General features: G+C 37.7%; 1 protein-coding gene across 1 annotated transcript in view; it reads left to right on the top strand.

Annotated features, from left to right (window-relative positions):
* Positions 1–1,882: 1,882 nt before the first annotated feature.
* LOC145491004 (tether containing UBX domain for GLUT4-like) overlaps positions 1,883–22,138 on the top strand; it is a 28,460-nt gene continuing 8,204 nt past the window's right edge. The window contains exons 1-8 of the mRNA XM_081470135.1: positions 1,883–2,027; positions 2,241–2,296; positions 18,936–19,036; positions 19,566–19,683; positions 19,980–20,055; positions 20,322–20,395; positions 20,813–20,883; positions 21,818–22,042. Of these exons, the coding sequence (XP_081326261.1) occupies positions 1,941–2,027; positions 2,241–2,296; positions 18,936–19,036; positions 19,566–19,683; positions 19,980–20,055; positions 20,322–20,395; positions 20,813–20,883; positions 21,818–22,042 (808 nt within the window). The 5' untranslated portion in view covers positions 1,883–1,940. The remainder of the gene's footprint in view (positions 2,028–2,240; positions 2,297–18,935; positions 19,037–19,565; positions 19,684–19,979; positions 20,056–20,321; positions 20,396–20,812; positions 20,884–21,817; positions 22,043–22,138) is intronic.

The following is a 22,138-nucleotide window of genomic DNA, read 5'->3' as shown; positions in this document are numbered from 1 at the left end:
GAGAGGAACATATAAGTTTCGCCTTTTTAAATGCTATGCACAGTTCTATGCATATGCAATATAGTGACTATAAGTGAGTGGAATTTGATGTTTACAGTGGGTTTTACTTAACCCGGAAAATAGATAGTAGAATTGTACACGCCACAACTTCGTATTAGTTCCTACTATCCCCTTATAGTTAGTAATTCTTTTGTTTTCTAGTCTTTGTTTTTGTATACCACGCAGTGATACTAATTAGCAGACAATATTACACACTAGCAAGCAGTTTCTGTTTCACGGGTTAAGTAAAAACAAAGACGGAAACCCTCAGTATTGTCTACTGCTTAGCCCAGTGCGTTAGACTGAGACTAAAAATAGTACTTAGTCACTTAATATTATTAACGCTTGTACCGTATTTCCCTAGATAATAGCCAGGGGCGATTATTTTATTTTTCGCACCTAAAAGCGGTTATTATTCGAGAAGGGGCGATGCAAGTATATTTGAATTTTGGAATTGCAGTCTAGGTATTTGCTGAAAAGGAAGTGACATTCATGTATCATAATTTCACAGCAAGCAAATGTATTCCGTCTTCGCTGAGATATCGAAACATGGAATTCAGTCAGTCGCTAATGAACTTATTTTCAAAATTGTTGATGCATAGCATATAGAGGCACGTAATGACTGTTCATGGCGGTGCTTAGACACTCCGGCCATGTAGTCACAGGTGAGAGCATCATTTCATCTAAAGCACAAATTCCTCTAACGCTTAATCAAATCCTAAAGCCTTGCATCTCCCACTTGCTTGCGAGCCAAACGGAGGGAGAAAGAGAGGTAAAAAGGAGAACAGAACAAAAACGCTTAGAGAAGCAATAAAAACAAATTTAATTATAGCAGACGTAGGTAAACGGAAGCTGGTCATAATTATGCACAAATTAAGGAATCCAACACTTCTATTATAGAGCGATTCGATTTGCTTCTTTGGTACTAACAATAAAAGTAGTCGTCCCTAGCTATTATTCGCGGAAATTGTTCGGGGAAATTACCAAATTCCCCCGCACCTCAGTACCAGTTTCAATGTGCTTCAGTACAATTTTCCAGGAATCTGCCCCAGAAAGGAAAACATTTTCGTACGTGGCAGTTGGCTCTGACATATGTGATGTGATACTTTTGCCGTTATTGCAAGCGTATGTAACATGATACTATATTCCTTTTGTTTTCTTGCACACTTATGAACTGATTCTTCAGTTTACTGGAAACTCAGTTTCCTCACTTCCTTCCTTCATTCTTTTGTCTCTAACGCTTTTCTTTCTAACGTTTAATTTAACTGCTAACTAAAGTTGAGAAAACAATTAAACTTGTTAGTTCAGAGTGATCTTAAAATTGCTGTGAACAGTGTTTTCCAATGACCTTTGACTGCTGGTATTACGTAACCGGAGGAAATAAAACAGGTATCAGTTTGCATACATATGCACTTCCTCGGCAGTTGAAATTCCACGCATGCAAAACTTCCAAAAATAAAAAAAACGGGGCTAATAGTATATCATAATACCTAAATTTATCTGCAGCCCAGATTCAGGCGCTCGTGTTTGAAGAATTGCGGGGAAAAGACGCCGTAAACTTGCCGTAAACAAAGTTACAGTCAGTGAATTTTAATCAAAATGACGCGAGCAGTGTCAATAGCTTTTCTCGCTTTTTGAATTGGCTACTTAAAAGAATCCATAAAATCTCATTGGTTAAAAAGTCGACAGTTTGACAGCTGAAAGTTGGACTTGAAAACTTGCATAAATTAACATTTTATCCGTCTGTACTCTTATTGATGATAAAAATGAGCCTATCTGCGCGCGAGAAATTAGACAGTTATTGTAAAAATATTTTTCGCGCGCATTTCGCGGGAAGGTTGCATAGAAGAGGAGGACTGGTGCCTCTGCGCGAAAAACGCTGACCTCATCACAGATCCAACATGGCGGCCTGCAAGAGTGTCGTTGTTCTTTGTCCGAATGCACGTCGACAAACCGTGAAAGTGAATCCAACAAGCACGATTCTCCAGGTATTTAAACGGATATTTTCTTGTCTTCTTTTTCTGTTGTAGTTGTGTAAAATGTTGTGATTTTTTTCTTGAAATATGTGAAGTAATTTAATCGCTACGTACAGCTTCCAAATATGAGCTTGAGCTTGTAGCCACAGCGTATATTTGAAGCTTTTTGGAGAGCATGAATTTTCACAGCGTGCAAAAAAATCGTTATTTTGTTTATTTGTGCAGGTACTTGAAGAAGTATGTAAGAAGCAGGCTCTATCAGCTGAGCACTACGCTTTACAGTTAGTAGAATTATTATGATAATCATTATTTAAGAAATAGGGAACATATTTCGGTTTTTATCGAGTTTAATAAAGCAGAGTTATAGAATCGTGAGTGGAAGTTTAGACGAGCAAGAAATGTTGTGGGAACACGAGCTTAAGTTGAGTGTTTCCCATCTCTTTTGAGTTCTCGCAAAGGTTGATGCGTGTTTCTATAAGTGGCAGGGCTCTCCCAAAAATTTGAAGTAAAATTTGTTGTAGGTGGCACTGAGCATTCAGGGCCTCCAAGTCACAAAAAGGCATACGATTTCAGTTTTTATCTGATGCCTCTGATGCATTTGATTTAATGCCAAAAGCATCATCTCAGTCAGATATTTACTTTATTGAACACCACAGCAGTTATCACAAATTATGAAATTATGGGAAAGGCATTTTAAAGTGATATACACATCATGTAATGTTTCCTGCAGTATAAAGCGTTCACTATTAACCGGGGGTGGGGGTTACTCCCTATACTGGCCTATACGGGGAGGCTCTGCCCTTTGGTATTCAAAGAGACTTTAATTGAAATATTTTGAACAGAAGCACCTTACATCGTTTTAAACTTCACAAGATTTTCAAGGGTCTAGAAAAGAGATGCAATGTTCTTAAGTAGGTATGTGAAAGGGGTGGATTTTTTCAATAAAAGGCATATGAAAGAGGTACTTTTTCTGTCAAAATGGTATACAAAAGGGTAAAGGGTTGGACCTTGGACCTTGGACCTTGTAGAATACCCCCTGGACCGTTAATGAGCTGAGAGTTATCCACCTGTTCTTAATACCGTTCAAAGACCCTTCACATAAAATTTGGTATTTCTTGTGTTGCTTTGAGTTTTCAGCCAAATTCATTGGCATAAAGACTAAGGGTGGGGGCTACAACCCCCCAGTTTCAAAATTGTGAAATTGTTTGTTCAAAACACTCATTATTAAGGCCACAGCACTTGGGAGAAAACATTCCAAAAGGTTTCAAGGTTTATAGGCACCTTTCTCTGATGTTTGCCTCTGCCAAAATGGATTTAAAGTCAAATGATATGAGGCATCCAGGTATTCTGTTTTGGAAGTGCTACATATCAGTTAAGCTTAAATGGTATTAAATGTGTATCATGGAAATCCACAATATGGATATTATTTCAATACAAAATTTCCCATTTACAAAACAATGACAAAAGAATCAAAGCAAATGAAGACCAAGCGTTTTAATTTTGTAGTGACTCTGAGAAGAGCTGTTTTGATTGGCTCCACAAAGAGCCATTTTAAATTTTAAATTTTTCTTGAAGTTTTGCTAGGAGGAAAGAAATAACTTTTGGTTTTTTATAAGTTTCTGATTTTACTAGATTTGAGTAGGCTGACTGGAAAGTCATAAAGTATGCAAGGTTTCAAAATAACTATTTTGGAATTATAACAGTTTTGTTAGATGTGAGAATTGTGAACTTTTTTGCTTCTTGCTGCAGTTTGAGTGCATTTGTATCTTGATTTAATGCTCACCCACTTGTGCAATTTTTTTGGGCAAGAAAGTCACCGCCACCCAAGTCCAAAGGTGCCCATATGCCTATGGCCAAATTTTCATTGTTTTCAACTTGGAGAGGTATCTTAAGAGAGGGACCTAACATAGGCTTTTTCAGTCTCATATCCCACCACTATTTTTGGCTCAATCCTGTCATCTCCCTGCTGAGAATGTTTATCTTGATCCCACCTGGTAAGAGTTGCAGCTCTCCTTGTAACATCTGTAGCATGTGATTTTTTGTCATTCACACCCTATCTCTCCATCAATTTTAAAACTATTCCTGATCTGCCCTGTCAATGAGCAAATCCCACTTGTGCAATTAAGAATTGGTTCATGCTTAGCGTTTGTATATCGAGTTATGGATGCACGCGGGAAGTTTGGAGAGCACGGAAGAAGCGTAAGAGTTGCTCGAGGCGACAGCTGAGACCAACTCTAGCTTCTTGAGTGCTCTCCAAACTTCCTAAGTGCATCCATAACTCGATATATGCAGAGCTAAAAGCATGAACCAATTCTTTTATAACATGGCAACAACAACTTGGATTCTAAAACATGTCTTATTTGTGATTGACTACAAAGTTCTCACAATGCACGGTGAAGAAACACAAAGGTCATTAGGATCCTAATACGCCACAATCAGTTGAGCAATGGTTGAGCGAAATCGCTTAACCTGGTTTCTAAAATTGTCAATGAAAAATTCGCTTCTTTGAATTAATTATATTGAAAATGTAGGCAGACAAAGTCAAAAATACTCGATGAAAATGTAGACAAACAAAGTTGAAATACACACCTTTAAGTAAACATCTTAGCTTGGCAAAAGTCAAAGGCTCGAAGTAGAGTTTGGTTTGTTCAGAATAATCTTCACACTGCCGAAACTTAAACAGAAGGAACTGGCACCAAACTCGACGGAAATTTTGCAGCTAACCTGAAACTGCACATGTCACCTTATATATGCATGGCTGTGCGTATATAGAGATTTTGTTCTTGATGGCTCAATAGGAATTAGATAGGACTGGCACACACGCTATGTTATAACAGTATTTTTATCTTGTGTGCTGCCTCCATTTTTGGCTAAGGCTATTGTCACCAGTCACCAGAGCTTATGAAAAACCCCCAACTGGATAGAACTGTGAAAAAAATGTTTTTTCTTTCTTGTACTAAGGAAACACTGTGAGAAAACAATATCTCTGGATAGAAACATAGAGAAAGTGTTTTCTTGTTCTTTTAAGAAACACTGTAAGAAAAGGAAAGGAAAATAACTTGGTTATTTCTACTATCAAAATGTTTTCTTTGTTTACATCATAATTACATCAATAGCTCCTGTTAGTTCTGTGTTTCTGTTGAGTTATAGTTCAGCTTTTAGCATGTTTTCTAACTTTGCAGTAATCAAAACTACTGAATCAAGTCATAGTTCTCAAGGTTTAACAGAGTTGCAAAAACATAATTTCAAATATTCTAGCACAATTTTTTCTGATTAGCTTCTTTTGTTTGTACATCCAACTTGGCCACCACATCTTTTTATCATATTTTTAGGCTTTAAGGATTCTTTATTTCCAGTTTTAAATTTTTTTGTACTCATCACGAGAAAAAGACTTGTGTCGTTTCATCAACACATACGATCCAGCTTACTCTGTATTAATACTTAGTGTTAGAGTGGATTTTACTTGAGTTTTGAAAATAATTCACATTTGCCATGTTTTGCATTACTTGGCTTTTAAGTGACTGCTTTGAAAATCTCACACCACTTTGTAATCCAATCAGGAGTTTAACCTAAACCCGATTTGTGACTCACATGCACATATTTTCCTGTGCTTTGCATCAACTGCAAGTATTTGATTTGAGTTTTGGTTGGTTCACTGGATTGTCTCTGTCCTTTGTGATTGGCCTGAATGATTACTTTGGTCGGGTGTCTGGAAAACCCGAATAGCGAATAGCGAATAGTCCCGAATACCGAATAGTGAATAGTCCCGAATAGTGTGAATAGTCTCGAATAGTGTGAATAGTGGCAAACAGTCGCGAAAAGTGACAAATAGTGACGAATAGTCATCATAGAGTCCTAAAGTGCGACGTCACAAAAAAATAAATTTGAGAAATTATGGGATTTGGTGCCATTTTCAAATAGAGCGTCCTTAAAAAAAGGTCTCTGCCCAAAATTACCTCTTAATTGTAATTCCCAGCCGAAATATAAAGGATGAAAATTTGGTTCTGCCCCATATAAATCTCTCTAATTTTGAGTCAGTTCTAAACTGAAGGAACTGAAACAAATTTTGAAGGGTTTGTATGGGATGCTATCAAACTTTGATCCCTTATATCTCTATCGGGATTTGTAATTCAGAGCTAATTTTTGGGATGAGGGCATCTTTTGGGATCCTCTATAAGAATATGACATCATATCCCATAATTTCAAAAATTTTATTTTTGTGACGTCATCACTTTAGGACTCTATAGTTGCCGCTTTTAGGTCTAATATCCTGCGTTAATTAGTTATCCAAATAAGCAACAGAATTTCAGTGAATTTATTACCTTTTCTTCTCCGGACTCACGCTCTGGTTGTCCATCGCCGACATTAAGAAAACAGGAAACACAAGGATAACCTAATAATGACGTATTTTCGCTTTTGGAGTGGTTAAAACAGAAGAAATTACGTTTAGAAATACCCTTTGTCCTGATAAGCGTCTGTGCTTTTTAGCGGGAAAATCTCATCCAACATTGCTGCGAGGTTGACTGCAAGACACTGGGTACCCTATTTGCTACGATTTGCCACTAATTTGCCACTTTTTGCCATTATTCGCCACTATTCGAGACTGTGCGCCACTATTCGCACTATTCGAGACTATTTGTACTATTCGCTATTTGCTATTCGGGACTATTCGCTGTTCGCTATTCGCGACTATTCACTATTCGCTCTTTGGGCTTTCTAGACACCCACTTTGGTCTTGCTTTTACAACACTCAGTTGAAATCCTTGTGCATTAATGACATTATTTACATTTTATTAGCTACTCAGATTCTTGCATTTATTACTGAGTAGTAAACACTGTAAGAAAGAATACACCAAAAGATGTGCTGTTGATGTAATGATGGCACAAGCAAAGAGAATTTAAGTTTTTGATTATCAAAATAAACTAGTGATTTTCCTGTCTTTCTTTACAGTATTTTCTAAAACAAATGGAAAACATTATCTCCATGTTTCTATGAAGAATCATTGTGACTGTTTGCGAGAACTCAAAAGAGCTGCAAAACACTCGCCTGCTGTTTGTGTGTCCACAGCATTTCTCGTTCTCCCAAATCTCCACTTTTATTTCTATGCAGTTGCAATTCAATCCAGAAACAGTGAATGAATAGCCACTCTGTGGATGTGCGGTTGATAATTCCTTTTTATAACTCTGTAGAAACTTGGAAAATGTTCTCTTTTTCTTAGTAACTGACATTACTGCACACTTCACTTGGTAAATAACTTGCTTTACCTAGAATACATTGTACAATTATTTCAGTCCTTCAGTTTTCAACTATAGGGTGTCTTAGTAAGTTATCCTTGAAATACAAATGATTTGCAAGACCGTGTGATGGTAGAGTGAATATTGATAGGAGGGTTGTGGTGGGTCTGCTGACCTTGTGCATTTGTCACAGTGTTTTGATTTTGCATACTTAGTCATTCTTGTTAAATTGCTGTGCATGTAATTCTCTGTAAAATCACAAACATAATAACTGAATAATACAAGGTAGATTCATATCTGAAATTGACACTTTGAGAGGCAAGTGTCTATAAAATCTTGCCTTGATTGCATCTGATGTTCTGCTTCTGGGCTAGGCAGAAAGAAAGAAAGAAAAAAGGAAGAAATAGTATAGCAATATGACTTGAAACTTTACCTAAAACTGGATCATGCTTGTTGGGTACACTAAATCACAAACCTCCAGCTTTAAATACTCAAGGAATCAATGATACTGTAAAACCTGGGCTTGTGCCATTCCGTAAGAGGTTTTAGATGGACTCGTAAATGGGGAAGGGGAGAGGCTATATCACGGGGACATACATGGTCCAAAAATGTTTTAGAATGAGCTGATAAAAAATAACTTGAGACTTAAACAAGCAGTGTCAAGATATGACTTTTTTTTAAATTTACTGTTTGTAATAATATTCTTAAATGCCATAATAGATCAAAGCAGTAAGTTTGCAATATGTGGAACAAAAACAAATTTTAAACTAAAATTAAATTTAAATTTAAATTTAAAACTGTAGCTGTGACTGGACCAGAACAAAATAGAAACTCAGACTTAAAATTTGTGCACCATCATTTTAAAGTTGAAGCTTTTTTAAGAGATGGTCTTCAAGTTTTGAGTAATAACTCTGGAGTTCACAGCATTTATGAATTCACTAGCATCGTGACTACTCCTGTTACTAAGTTCTATATCACTTTTCCTGTTTCTACTTACAAAAAGACATCTCTTTGTTCCTCAAGTGCGACTGCTGGATGTTCAGTTTTTTTCAATGTCATCCTATTTGATTAAGTGGCTCGAAAGAAAGATTTTGTTGAAATGTTGCACCTATTGACCAAAAAGATGGGTTCACCACCAATGTTGTGGCCCGATTGAGATGAATTCATTCTTAAAGACATGGAAGAGTCCTTAATTTTCAGTTCACCGCAAGCTAGAAGTTCAGGGCTGGCAATGTGTCTTGAGAGTGGCACATTGAGAGGTAGCCATTTCTGGAGCTTTGTTTTGATTTTTGTCATAAAAGAGTAGCAGGGGCGGATTTAGCGGGGAGTGGATTTGGTGGCTAGCCACCCCCCTGTTGGAGAAGCAAAAAATAATTTAAAAAATATGATGAATATTATGGTAGAAATAAAGGGAAACACTCTGGACAGGTTCCTCATTGTAATTACCAATAATTTTTTTCCATCTAGAATAGTGATAAAAATACGTTATCCTCTAACAGCTATACTAGTGTAACAGTTTTTAATTACAGTCGAAACCTCTCCACACCAGCCACCTTGGGGACAAACAAAAGTGACCATTGTAGAGAGGTGGCCGTTATAGGGAGGTAGGGGTGTAATATGACACCTGTTTTTTTTTCGGCGGTGCAACATTATTTTAAAAAAATGCTCATTATAGCATATAAATCATCTCCGGAGACCCAGGGGCAGTTAGTGGGAGCGGGGAAAAGTCTAAACAGGCGAGAAAAAATTCGGGCGGAGAAAACTCAAGAATGAGAGGAGCTCTTCCTCTCGTTCGTGACTTTTCTTCGCCCGAATTTTTTTCTCCCTCGTTTAGACTTTTCCCCGCTCCCACTAACTGCCCCTGGGTCTCCGAGGATGCATATAAGCAGAGACAAACCAACGAGGCACGGTATGGATCAAGTTTAGTAATGTTTTACAATAAAAAGTGGGCTTATGTATACACAGTTCGTCAGCCAATGATTAACTGGGCGTTTTCGAGAGGTTATTTTGGCGGTTGGGATGTGGCCGTTGCCGTTGCGGAGAGATGGACGTTTTAGAGAGGTTAAAATAAGAGTGAATGTATGGACCGTCTGCCGAGATAAACAATAGTGGCCGCTGTAGGGAGGTGATCGATAGTGGAGGTTAGACTGTGGGTTCCAATTCTCAAATTGCAACTTTAGGGGAACATGCGCAACCCCAAGGTACCAGCCACCCCCTCTTGGAAAATCCTGGATCCGCCCCAGAGTAGGCAGCCTGTGCTTGATAAATTTCTCAGGGTTTTCGGCGTTTCATTTCTACAAAAATGGATTCCTACTTATCTTAATTTGTAGTCAAGAAGCTAATCCAGCTTGGAAAGACGTCCATTTTAAGATAGAATAAGGTGTCCAGATCTAGGCTTGCCGCAGCCATTTTCAACACGTCCGCTCTCCATGCTGTGCCATAATCCTTACCCAAGATTAACTAACAATAATATATTTTATTAAAGTTTAGTTTGTTTTCCGGAAATCACATAGCAGGATTTATGTTCCTGCATGAAATACATGCAAGGTTGATTATAGTCATTATAGAAAGTCTCCCTCGTCACTGACGCAAAGTTAGCCTGATAAATTTCTGGTAATAAAAGTTTGACTTACTGAATTTCATTTGGCCTTCCACAGTTGTGAACACTATCTGCTTTCTTTCCAAATTTAAAATTCCCTGTCGGTGTTTTGTGTAAAATTAATTACCTGTAAAAGACAATCTTGTGAGGTACTCCCAGAGAATTTATAAAGTGTTTTCTTGGAAAATTGGAACCCTTGCTTGAATGGGCGGTCTGTGAAAATTACCTTAAAAGATCAGTCTAGAGATAATTTTTCTGTGGCTCGGTTTTTCTTGAAGCTGGTCTAGCAAAATGGGGAAGACTAAAAAGGATACGAACGCTAGAGTGGCTGAGCGAAGAAAACAAACAAAAGAAAGCGCGGGGAGCAACTGTGTGTGGTCAACTGTGCATGGATAATATTTCAAATGGTCTCAATGAGTCGGACGATTCGTCGATATTGGACTCATCAGAAGAGTCTCTGTCAACATCCCTTTTATTGCTGTCAAGTTCCGAAATTTTTACAGAACCTTTCTTTTCTCTTACCACGAATATTTTGCCCGCCTTATACGATAGCTATAGCTTCATCCGCGTGGCGAACTTTCGCTTCTTCACCCATTGATGTATTTTCATTCGTTCTTCGCTGTTTTCGCTTTTTCGAACTGGTCCATGTTTTTAACGTGGTCTATGTTTACTTATAACTTAATAGAGTTACACCTAATACCAAAAATGCCGAGTTGTCAATTCGTGACATCCATACAGGTAATTCCAGCGAAAATCGTCTCGGTTGATTGCATACACGCCATAGGACTGTCAATCAAGAGGTAAACTTTCACTTCCGGCGAAAACGTAAAACCGTCGTTTCTCTGCCAATATTTAGCCTTTTTCAATTTTTTTTTCAGAAATTAGAGATTATTCTTCGACCACTACTTTGACCCCAAAATCCAAATTTGAAGAAAATTGCCGACCCGAAAGTACACTGTAACCTTAAAGTGCACCTAACCCCAAAATTTTTTTTCGCTAAAACAAATCTAGATTTTATTTGAAGCATTTTGGGCGAAGAAATTTTTGAATTTGGTTGAATCCTCGATTTTCTATGCCCTTTCAAAGTCGCGATTAAGTGTTTCACGACCGCGTTTTAGGGAGTCTGGGGCGGCGGTACCTGATGACGTCTAGCCAGGAACCAAACACAATAGCGCCTCAGTCAACTCTCTGTATTTGCTCGAGAAAATAGAACGCAAAACTAATCGTTCCGATGTATTTTGGGACTAAAACGTCCAAGTTTTGTCTCAGAATCATTTTTTTTTCGTCACTGGAGTCAGAGTTAAGTTTCGATTCGGAAGGCTCCGAAATAAACTTCGATCGAGCACGTTCGACAACTGTGAACTCACTGCTTAGAGCTTTGAGAGCAATTTACAATATTTCAAGCGACGACGGGGAAGACGTCTTTGCGGACGAGCTGCTTGTATATTAGGAATGGAAAGCTAGATACGAAGTGGAGGAGCAGGCAAACGAAAAGCAGGAAAGAAAAGTCAAGGACTGCTTTGGATGGTAATTTCGTCAACTAAACATAAGATTCCCACGCGTGTTTATAGCCCGTTTACATTTGTCCTTACCGAGAATGTATTTTGTCAAGGTTCTGTTAAATCCAGTTTGTGTTTTACTTTCAGTTGAATGCTTCATGTTTATAAGAGCGACGTACGTGTTGCAGTTTTCGAGACTTGATGACCTCCAAAACATTGGCTTCGATCGATTGAAAATCGTATTGTTTGGACCTGTATTTTTGAAGCTGCGGGAAGCAAGGCGGAAGGAAACATTTCATACAATTACCGATTTCACATTGTCACACGTTTTAAGTCGTAACTCCAAATAACCAAGGTAAATTGTTCTCAAAGTTTGCAGTGAAATTCGTCGGATAAGCGAAAAGGATGTGTTCCCTAAGCGGTCCGCAGATAATGTTACGCGGTCATATTTTCGACGCTATTGCACAGAATCTTTGTCGCACTGCTGATTTCCAAACCTTCGAAAAACTCTGTGAGTCTAACAATTTTGTTATCATGTAATTCTAGAGGATTAATCTTCGGCTTTCGTCTAAATCGAAAGAGAAATAAGTGTTGGTTAGCGGCGTACAGTTGCGATCTATTTACATATCAGTATAACGCTTCTTGATCATGACCGGATCACACAACTTTGCCGGTTATGTTATAAATATTACGGGATTGGAAGATATAGGTTGTAAGTAGTATTTCTACAAATTTCTGGTTAGCTTTAAGCAGAAAATTTATGAAAATAGCGTTCGAAAGTCTGCGGAACAAATCCCAATGAGAGTTCTTCAATGGTTCTCACAGATTCAGTTCGCTTGTTTCCGTTCGACAAAATCAACCATCGTTTACGTCTTTATTGCACCATTAGCCGATCATCGTCAGTAAATTGTACAGTATATCTTTCTTTAAATCTGGAATATTGCTGCAACAGCCGATAGCACCTCTGGAAGGCGTTTTCTGCGCACTTTTCGAATGTGTATTCCACCATCCTGAAGGAAATGAGAGGAAATGAGATATCCAACCTTCCTGGGTAGACGTCACAAGAGCCGCTGGACCCATTCTCCTCAAACTCGGTCGTGAAACAAAATGGCGGTGTTTTGGAGCTATTTTCGAGATTTCGTCGTGGCACAGAAAATCGAGGATTTAACGGAATTCAAAAATTTTTTTGCAGAACTATTTCAAATAATAAGTAGATTCGTTCTAGCGAAAAAAATTTTTGGGGTTAGGTGCACTTTAAGTTCCCGAAGTGTTGACAGCAAGTGACTTGGGAGGCTTGGGTCGGGCTGCTGGCGCTCTTCATCCAATCAGAACGCAAATTTTCTTGATGTCCATTTCTGTGCACCGTCTCTTCTGTGACGAGCTTTGCGCTTCAGGTGTTTCGCCTGTGAAGACCCATCGCAAAGTATTTTTGTCGATTTTATTGCCATGTCTGTTCAATCTCTTGTCGAAGAAAACTGGCAAACAACAAAACCTACCATCAAGGAAAGGTGCACGTTCCTGTTTAACAACGATGTCTTGAGCGATGTGAAGTTGATTGTACCTGCAGTGACAAGTGCCGAAAGTGAAAGTAAAAAAGCTAAACGGGTGATCTCGGCTCACAAGTTTATACTGTCGATCAGCAGCCCCGTGTTCTACACCATGTTTAACGGTGAATTGCCGGAAACTGGAGACACTGTAGAAGTGCTTGACTGTGAGTTCGAGACCTTGTTGGAGTTTGTCCGTTTCTTGTATAGCGACGAGGTTACTTTAAGCGGAAGTAATGTGTTGCAAGTGCTGTACTTAGCGAAAAAGTACATGGTGCCTTCACTCGCAGACAAATGCAGGGAATTTCTGGAAGATAATTTGTATCCATCAGATGTGTTCAGTGTTTTGCCAGTTGGTGAACTACATGAAGACAAACACCTGTTAGATCATTGCTGGAAGTTGATCGACAGGCAAACCAAGGTAGCTTTGGAATCAGCTGAATCAATCGAGAGGTCTGTACTTGAGGCTTTAGTGGAAAGAGATACTCTGAACATCAAAGAGATTGATCTGTTTACTGCTGTTAGTCGGTGGGCAGCGAATGAATGCGGGAAGCAAGGCTTAGAGGCAGATGGCATAGTTAAAAGAAGAGTTCTTGGAGACCGTGTTATCAAAGCAATACGCTTTCCATTAATGACGGAAGGGGAGTTCACTTCAGTTGTTGTCAACAGTGAAATTCTTAGTGCCGAAGAAGTTAGTGAGATGAACGAGTATTTTAAGACAGAAGCAAGTCATCCAGTGGGATTTTCAAAGAAGGCTAGAACATTTAGTTCACGTGGTGATCTTCTACGGTGTCATAGATTCACAGGTGGTGGTTACGGCAATGGCACTTGGTCATACCGTGGCTCTGCGGACAGCCTCCTGTTTGAGGTGAGCCAAGATATCGCATTGCACGGAGTACGCCTTTTTGGCAAGGACGATAACAATTATTCGGTAGCTTTGGAGTTAATCAAAGACAGTGATAAATCATCATTACTGTCGGAAACTGGAAATTTTACATCAGAACCTGTGCGTGACTACAAAGTCGGTGATTACGAAGGATTTGAAATTTTATTTGATACCCCTGTTAATATAGAGAAAAACACTAAATACCTTGTGAAGGCATTAATATCTGGTCCTCCTTCTATGAGGGGACAAGGATACTATGGACGTACAGGCTGTTCAGGTGTGCAATTTACTTTTTTTTATTACGAAGGAGAAAACAATGGAACACATCACAAAAAAGGGCAATTCCCTGAATTTCTTTTTACAAAATATGAGTAGTAGTAGCACACATTTGTATGCCACAATCCCTAGGATTTCAAATTTTCCTTGGGTAACACTTTTTTGGTTCCATGGATGTCCAGTGATCGATATGATGGGAAGCGATTGGTGATGAGAAATTTTTGTGTTGAAATTCCATACCTGATTTGGTCACAAATGTAAGGAACAATAGTAAGATGTAAAATAGAAAATGAATGAAACAAATACTGTATAATCAAGGAAAATGGCATACATATGTTCCTGGGTCTTGAGGATGGATGAATACAAGATGATGGGTGAGTCTTGGGAAAAAAACATTTTGGTCTTGAAAATAACCAGATTCCTAATCCAGGAATATTAATTGTTGCACAGATCAGCAATGATATGGTACTAGAAACATCACCCTGAATTTCTAGGATTTCATAGTTTTGTATTGCCTTAGCTTTCTAGAAGATCAAAAACAGATTGAGTCCTGACTCTGAGTTTGAAAAGTATTCAAATTAGGAACTGAAAGAGATATCCCCGCCTGTGTGCACTGAGGTGCCAGCTGCTGACTCTCCTCAAGAAAAATCGAAGAAGGGCAACTCTGTTATCGTTGATAACAATATTATAATGACATGTGGAGAAAACAAAGGAAATTGATCTCTGCATGTGATCTTTTAACGAGACCATTATATTATGACTTTTACTATAATTTGGTTCACTGGTAAAACACGGAGCACTCGTGGAATGATCTGGTGGCTAATAATTAATTCTGTCTACTGCCGTCAATCTGACTTTTATAGATAGACTACACTTCAACCCAGACCACTCTACAATATTCTCTCCAAGCATAATGAAGGAAAACCCGGGATGTTAAGAATAGATTTCCAACACATTCTAAGCAAGCTGTACACTACAGCATGCTTGTTTTATCACTCAAGTGCTATTTAGTTGGTCAATTTACAGAAAATTTGCATGGGTGGCCTTGGTTGAAGTAGTTGCACTGTGAACTTTACAATTTTAAATGTAAATCCCACTCCAAAAATGCAACATTAATTCCTAATGCGGTTTCCACAGCCAACTCTCAAGATTTTTGTCAGCACAACCAATAAAACACAAAGCACTAAATTCAACAATTTATAAATGTTATGCTTTATTATTACACTGCAAACAAGCAATCAGCCAATCCAGACATATGTTTCCACACATCCTGGGATAGATCATGTGGCCTTGAACACAATTATCAATGGTAGCTCACAGACATCTGCCCTCTGATTTTTCTAAAGGAGTTAGGGTATAATCATCAAGGACATCATTATCTTAAGGAGTTACATACATTATTATCAAATTTTGATAAGCAGGTTGTTAAAAGAATTGCAGCCAAAGGCTAATGCGGACCCACTACATGTAAAATTAACTACAGTATTGTTTAAAAAGATAAAATCAGGTTAGATACATATATTTGCAAATAGATAAAATCGTTTGATTTATTAGCTATAATGAGTAGCTTTTTTTCAAAAAAAAAAGTAATTTCAACAATATTTTATGAGAAAACATTTAAAGCCATGTTAATTTTCTGGTACATCATTAATTCTGTATAATAAGGGCTAAATGGCAGGACCTCTCTTGAAATCCCTATGATAATGCTTACTCTGATGATAATATGAAGAAGACGTGCATTACTTGAAATTTCAGGATCTGTGAAACTGCATAGAACTTTAGTGTAATTGTTGTGCCATATGCGGTAAGTTTTTCTTTTAGGAATTAATCTCTGTTTTTAAGTCTCTTATTTCAGTAGAGTTAGGCTAAGGTTTGCATACTTTGTATGCTTGTAGGTTATGTAATTTGCAATGAAGGGAAAAAGTGAATATTAATCATATAAAATATGAATCTAGACATAGAGAACTGTTTGATCTACTTGGGGCTGTGCAGGGCCAGAGTCTAGACATAATTGTGCAACTTTGCAGTATGCAAGTCACCAGATTTGTTGAGTACCAATGAGATCCCAGTAATTCACTAGGTATTACCCAATCTTCGATATGTATTGTCTGACTGTAGTAAGCCATGTATGTTAGAGACATCACAGCAAATTAATCAGAGCAACAGCAATATAGCAATTTAGTTTAGTAGCTTTTAGCTTCCCACCCACCCACTCCAGAGGCAGTTTTGATTCACTGTATGTACCTTGTCATTAGTATTGTATCTTGTTTTTGATGATTGTTAATTATATAGTATTGTATGTAGGATTCTATTTTGGAATCTACAACATAGGGCCATTACTGTTATATCTATTTGAGTTTTCCATGATTGAAAAAAATAGTGTTGTATGTAGGATTATATCTAATAAACTGCCTGATCCCAACATGAGGTTGCCAGTCTTTATGTTTAGAATATACTGTTAACTGTTAACAGTAGACAGAAGTAGTTTTCATATTTACCTGTGTCACAGTGCCACTGATTATTAGTTAGAACCGAAATATGTATGATCATTTTCTCACAATAAAGTGGAAAATAAAATTTCTAGGACTGATTGCTGATTATGGGTAGCTTATGACTGCAACTGGACACTTTAAATGCATTTAGCAAATTAAATAGACTTTTCTGATAATATGATTTATTACTCTTTGAAACTAGCTATATATACTTGCCTGGAAATGGAGCTCTATCCCCTGTGCAAAATGGTACATGGTTTCCCTTGCAAGGTGCAGTTGATGCATGCTTTAGCACATCTAGTATAGTATACGTCATAGGTTTACTTCAGTGAGATTCTCACCTGTCTTGATTTGGGTGTCATTGAAGCTGAGGCAACATGGTAGTAAATTACATGCGCAAAAAGGCTTTCTTAGCAATGAGGCCGGTGAGCTGGACCATGAAATATCTGGCCCAGGATGATCTTTACATGTAAGGGTGCATTCCTTTGGGATGATCTGGATCAGGATCAGTGATCATCAAAGGAGCCAATGAATCTGTGACCAGAGTGGATTCATTGGTTCCTTTGATGCACCATGATCCAAGTGATCTTGGATCACTGATCCTGATCCAGATTATCCCAAAGGAATGCACCCTAAGTGTATTTCACAGCTCAGTTATTGTAACCACATTCTCTATCGACTCCCTAAACTTGAGCTTGAAACTGCGGCTTGTCTTAATCAGAACCAATCAGACAGACGTCATCACTTCCATGGCTAGGGACCTCCACTGGCTTCCTGTTAACGCATTGTTTTAAACATACTTTTAAGTTCTGCACCTCTAAAATTGTCAATGAACAATTGCTTCCCAACTATGCAATGTTTAATTGAACTAGCTTGAGATCCATGTTAGGGAAAATTTGTTGCAAGTTTATGGACCGGGAAGCAGGTGAGGTCCATAAACTTGCAAAAAAAGAATGAGACCAATATTCCCCAATAAAGTCTGAACAAGCTAGTTCAATAAAAAAACATTATAATGGTTCTTGTAAAACTCTGACTTGATAAATTTATTAATCCCTGCAATCCTGCAAACATGGATGCAAAAGTTGAGCATTTACTAATAACAGTTTCTAAGTTGCTTTCGCGAAAGATGAACTCAACTTGCCCTCCAGATATGAAGGAAGAAAAATTTCTACCTTGCTGTTCTTTTGTGCAATGTTTTGAGAGAGCTTTTTGGCAAAAATTATACTTGAGCTCCCATGCAGGGCCCCTGTTGTTACAAGCCAATGGCTGATGGGGTCACCCTGCCCAAATAAAGTTTGACTTGACTTGACTTGACTTGCAGTCCAAATTGTTTCAAACTTTGGGCTGTTCAGGGAACCAATCAGAATTCTCCTTTACATTTTGGGAACGTTTGCCATTTAACAAATTGATGTCAGTTTTTTATGCGTCTGTCCTTTTATAATTTGATGATAGATGGCGGCATAACATTTTCAAAGTGGCTGTGGAACCATGAGCTGCATTCGAGTGGTTCCGCAGTAAACTTTGACAATGTTATGATGAAATTTATCATCAATAAGAGGACAGACACATAAAAAAACTGATGTCAATTTGTTTTTTTCAGTAACGAGAGCCCAAAATGGTCAAATGAAGGGAAAAAATGAGGGGAAAAGATGCCATAAACTTGCTGTAAACAAAGATAAGTGAATTTTATTCAAAATGACGGGCACATTGTCAATATCTTTTCTCGCTTTTTGATTGGGTACTTAAAAAAGTCCATAAAATCTCATTGGTCAAGAAGTTGACAGTGTGACAGCTGAAAGATGAACTTGAAAGCTTGCATAAATTAAAATTTTATCTGTCTGTGCTCTTATTATATTGATGATAAAAATGAGCCAATCAGCACGTGAGAAATTAGACAGTTATTGTAAAAATAATACTGTCCAGTAAGTTTGTAGCTTAGCAATAACTGTAAACCAGTTTGTTCTCTCACTCTTTTTTGTTTTCTGTCCTACAAGTACCTGATGTTTCAAAGGCTACATATGGCCAACAGACCTTGTCTTTCTATGCCCTGAAATGTTTGAACCCTGTACTCCTATCTAAAAGAAATTCTGAGACCATGAACATTTTTAAAAATAAAGTCGATCATTTCCTTTTTGTAATTATTGTTAACTATAGTTTTATGTTTTAGCTAGTTATATAGTTTCGTTAGTTATATTTTTTTAGGTTGTTACAAATTTCAACCTATTTAATATTGTTTATTTTTTTATCCTGAATTATTGTAAGCGCATTAAGATTTTCAAATGTGCCAATATGACTTTTTTTATATTGTTATTGTTATTAATATTATTGCTAATTACACTGTACAGTTCAGAACTATTATCTTACTGAAGCTTTAACTTTTTGCTACCAGGCACCAGAGGAAGATTCTTGATGACACATTACCCATCAGATATTCTGGTTTGTCCAACAATGCACATTTGGAGCTAGTTGCCAGCCCAAAATCAAAGAAAGGTAACAGAATGATTGCTTATAAATCTGCTTCTTGTTGCAATTTGCTACATAACATTACATAATGTATACCGCTTAATTATCCTATTTGAGCTTTAAACCGGCAGGTATTTTTTTTGCAGGTTGCAGGTTGAAATGACCTGTTTATTCAAGTTGAAGTCAAATAAAACCCAACATAAAGGCTAACCATTAGCAACCTAAGCTAATTTAGGCTAACCTGAGTGCTATTCAGGCTAACTGAAGTGCTAAGTAGACTCTTTCAAACTTAAAAGTTTATCTTTCGACTTGCAACAGTGTGAAAAATACCTGCTCGCTTAAACATATTCTTTATAAAAAAGGATCAATTTTCAAACAAGATTTGTGATCCTTCATTATGTGTAGTTTCTTTTAGCCAGTGCTATGTAGAAAAACTGCCCATATTCTGTGGGGCAGAACATGATAATGCCACTGACTGGAAATGAGTTAAGTTCCCTAGTATTCATCTGGCATGACATTCACACAGTCCTAAATAAATGTGCCTTTCTATTACCAGCACAGTCCAGTTCTACTGTGGGCTTACAGCTTGAGTCCGGTGAGAGACTTGTCAAGGAGTTTCCCTCGTCAGCATCTCTGTGGGATGTCCTTACTCATTGGGATTCAGACCAAGACAGGTTAGAAGATTAAGCTTTCACTTAGTACTAAAGATCTTAGCTTACAGGTTAAATCTGTTCTTCTTCCAGGGATTGGGGGAGTTAGCAGAACTCCCGTGAATGGAAATATGCTTGTTCCTTGCAGGTTTCATCTTGGAATTTTTCTGATTGCTCTATGCAGGGAGAGTACTGGTAATACTCCCAGCTCTTTATAGTTGTCTTTTACTGTAGAAAACAGAAGCTACTTAGTTTATCAGACTGATGTCGCACCTAAAGATGAATGTTTTGTTATGACTCTGTTAAAAATGTTTCCCTAGCCCTCACCAAGGGAAGATCATTAATCCTTCTCCAGAGGAACAGAAGAGTCCAGTATGCATTTACATGACACAAGAGGTAACTGCTGCACTCTTAAATGATACCATAGGTTATAAATTTGAGTTAATTCAACTTAACTTGATGATTTTATCTGTGTTTTGATGACCACATTATTGCAACAGGGTCCTCCATAAGGTTGCCTTTAAACAGCATCATGACTGTATTGCTGTTGTTGTTGTTGTTTTGTATTCAATACTTCAATAATTTTACTTCAAACAGGTTTATATTTAACTTAACTTCACTAAAAGTTACATTGTTAGTTCCAATCTCTGATAAATATCTAGATTAAAGGTGAAAGCTCATTGCAAAGTGCAACTTTACATTCACTGGGCTTGACTGGAAAAAGAGCAGTTATAAGGTAGGATTTCTTTTATACAGTATTTTTTTGCACAGTAACAATGCTGCTCCCGATTGATTGCAATTTTAATCTGCTCATCCCAAAATGTGTTAGACACGTGTTTTGTTTGGTCTGAAAGTTTGTCTTTCAAAGAGAACTGTAATTTAAATCTGTAAGTGAAAGTAAGGAAATGAGGCACTGGATTTGTAAAGTGTAATCAAACACTAGCTGTTTCAGGTCTTAACAATGCATGGATTTTAACACATGGTCCAGTGTGGAAAGGGATTTAATGGCAGTATTTTGTTCTGAAATAGGCTAGGGTAATGGTTTGAGTGCCTCTCGCAAACTTCAACTGAGAACAGCTCTCCCTCCCAAACTCATGCAAGAAGAACCTTCATCCCGTTAACTTTATCACTTCATGTTCTTGATAACTTACAGGCTAATGCACAGACAATTGCAGGACATGGTTGAAGAACCCAAGATAGCAGAGATTCCATCAACAGAAGAGGGTATTTATTCTAGAAAATTATTATTTTTTTATTTCATACATGCATTGTACAGCATTTAGATTAACAGATGTGAAATGAGGTGAATGTAAATGCCTGGTGTCATTGCCAGCTGAACAAAACTGACCCAAAATTCAAGTTCATGTGATTGAAGTCAAGATCAGTAACAGTCAGTTTAATGTTTGAGTGAGCTTGGGTTCCTTGATTGAACATAATCCATCAAATATTTTTGCTTGCGTGTGATTGGTCTAAACACGTCACATGACCGAATATTCTCCAGCTGAAACTGGGGAATATCCGAGAATATTCCCCAATTTTCAAAACTGCACACATTGCGAAAAAGATTTGAAGAATAATAAACACAATAGCCTCCATTTGGGGCGAAAATATGCTTGGATATTTGTCCTTGGACATTATCTTTTCCTCGAAGCTCACAGTTTTTCTCGAGCTACGTTCTTGGAAAACTGTTCGCTTCTCGGAACAGATAATGTCTTTGGACAAATATCAGAGCATATTTTCGCACCAAATGGAGGCTATTGTTTATATATTTAAGGTAGTTGCACCTCTCATCTATCTTGTAGTCAGCTACATAGTGACGAAGGTGAAGTCTGCTTCGGGCTAACGTGTCCCATTTTGCCAGAAAGTATTCTGATGTAGTTTCAATAACATTTTTGTTATTGAGTGACTAGCACCCTCCTTGATGGGATGCTAGTCCGATTAAATTCACTTGTGCCTGTTTATACACATGGGTGGAGAGAGGTACTGTAAGTGAGTCAAAGTGAAATGTCTTGCTTAAGAACACAATATCATGACCTGGCCATGATGTGACCCGACTGCTAGATCTAAGAGTCATAAGAGGCCAGCCTGCTAACCATTATGCCACTACACCTCTCAGATAACCGAGTTAGGAGTGATATTTATTTTTCTTATCTTTCAGCAAAGAGTGACCCTGGTCAAAGTGTTCTTTCGAACAAAGATTTAGTGCCATCAGTAAATAATGAGATTACGTCAGGGCAAAGGAATGTACCACTAAACAAACCTGTTGTTACATCTGCAACATCATCCTCTAAACCCACAAGTCAAGAAAGCTCAAGTGAATTCCAGAGAAATGTTACAGTAGATAATACTGCAAAGATGAGCTTTAAAGATACACATATACAAGGTAAGGGAATTTTGTTTGTCAAGGGTTGTTCACACTGTGAACAAGTGACTAAAATAGCACAGTTGAATTGCATCTTCTTTGCCCAAAACGTACAAT

The sequence above is a fragment of the Orbicella franksi genome, chromosome 6 (genome assembly GCF_964199315.1).
Source record: "Orbicella franksi chromosome 6, jaOrbFran1.1, whole genome shotgun sequence".
Taxonomy (NCBI): Eukaryota; Metazoa; Cnidaria; class Anthozoa; order Scleractinia; family Merulinidae; genus Orbicella; species Orbicella franksi.
The sequence above is the reverse complement of the archived record's forward strand: the minus strand, read 5'-3'. Positions and strand labels throughout refer to the sequence as shown.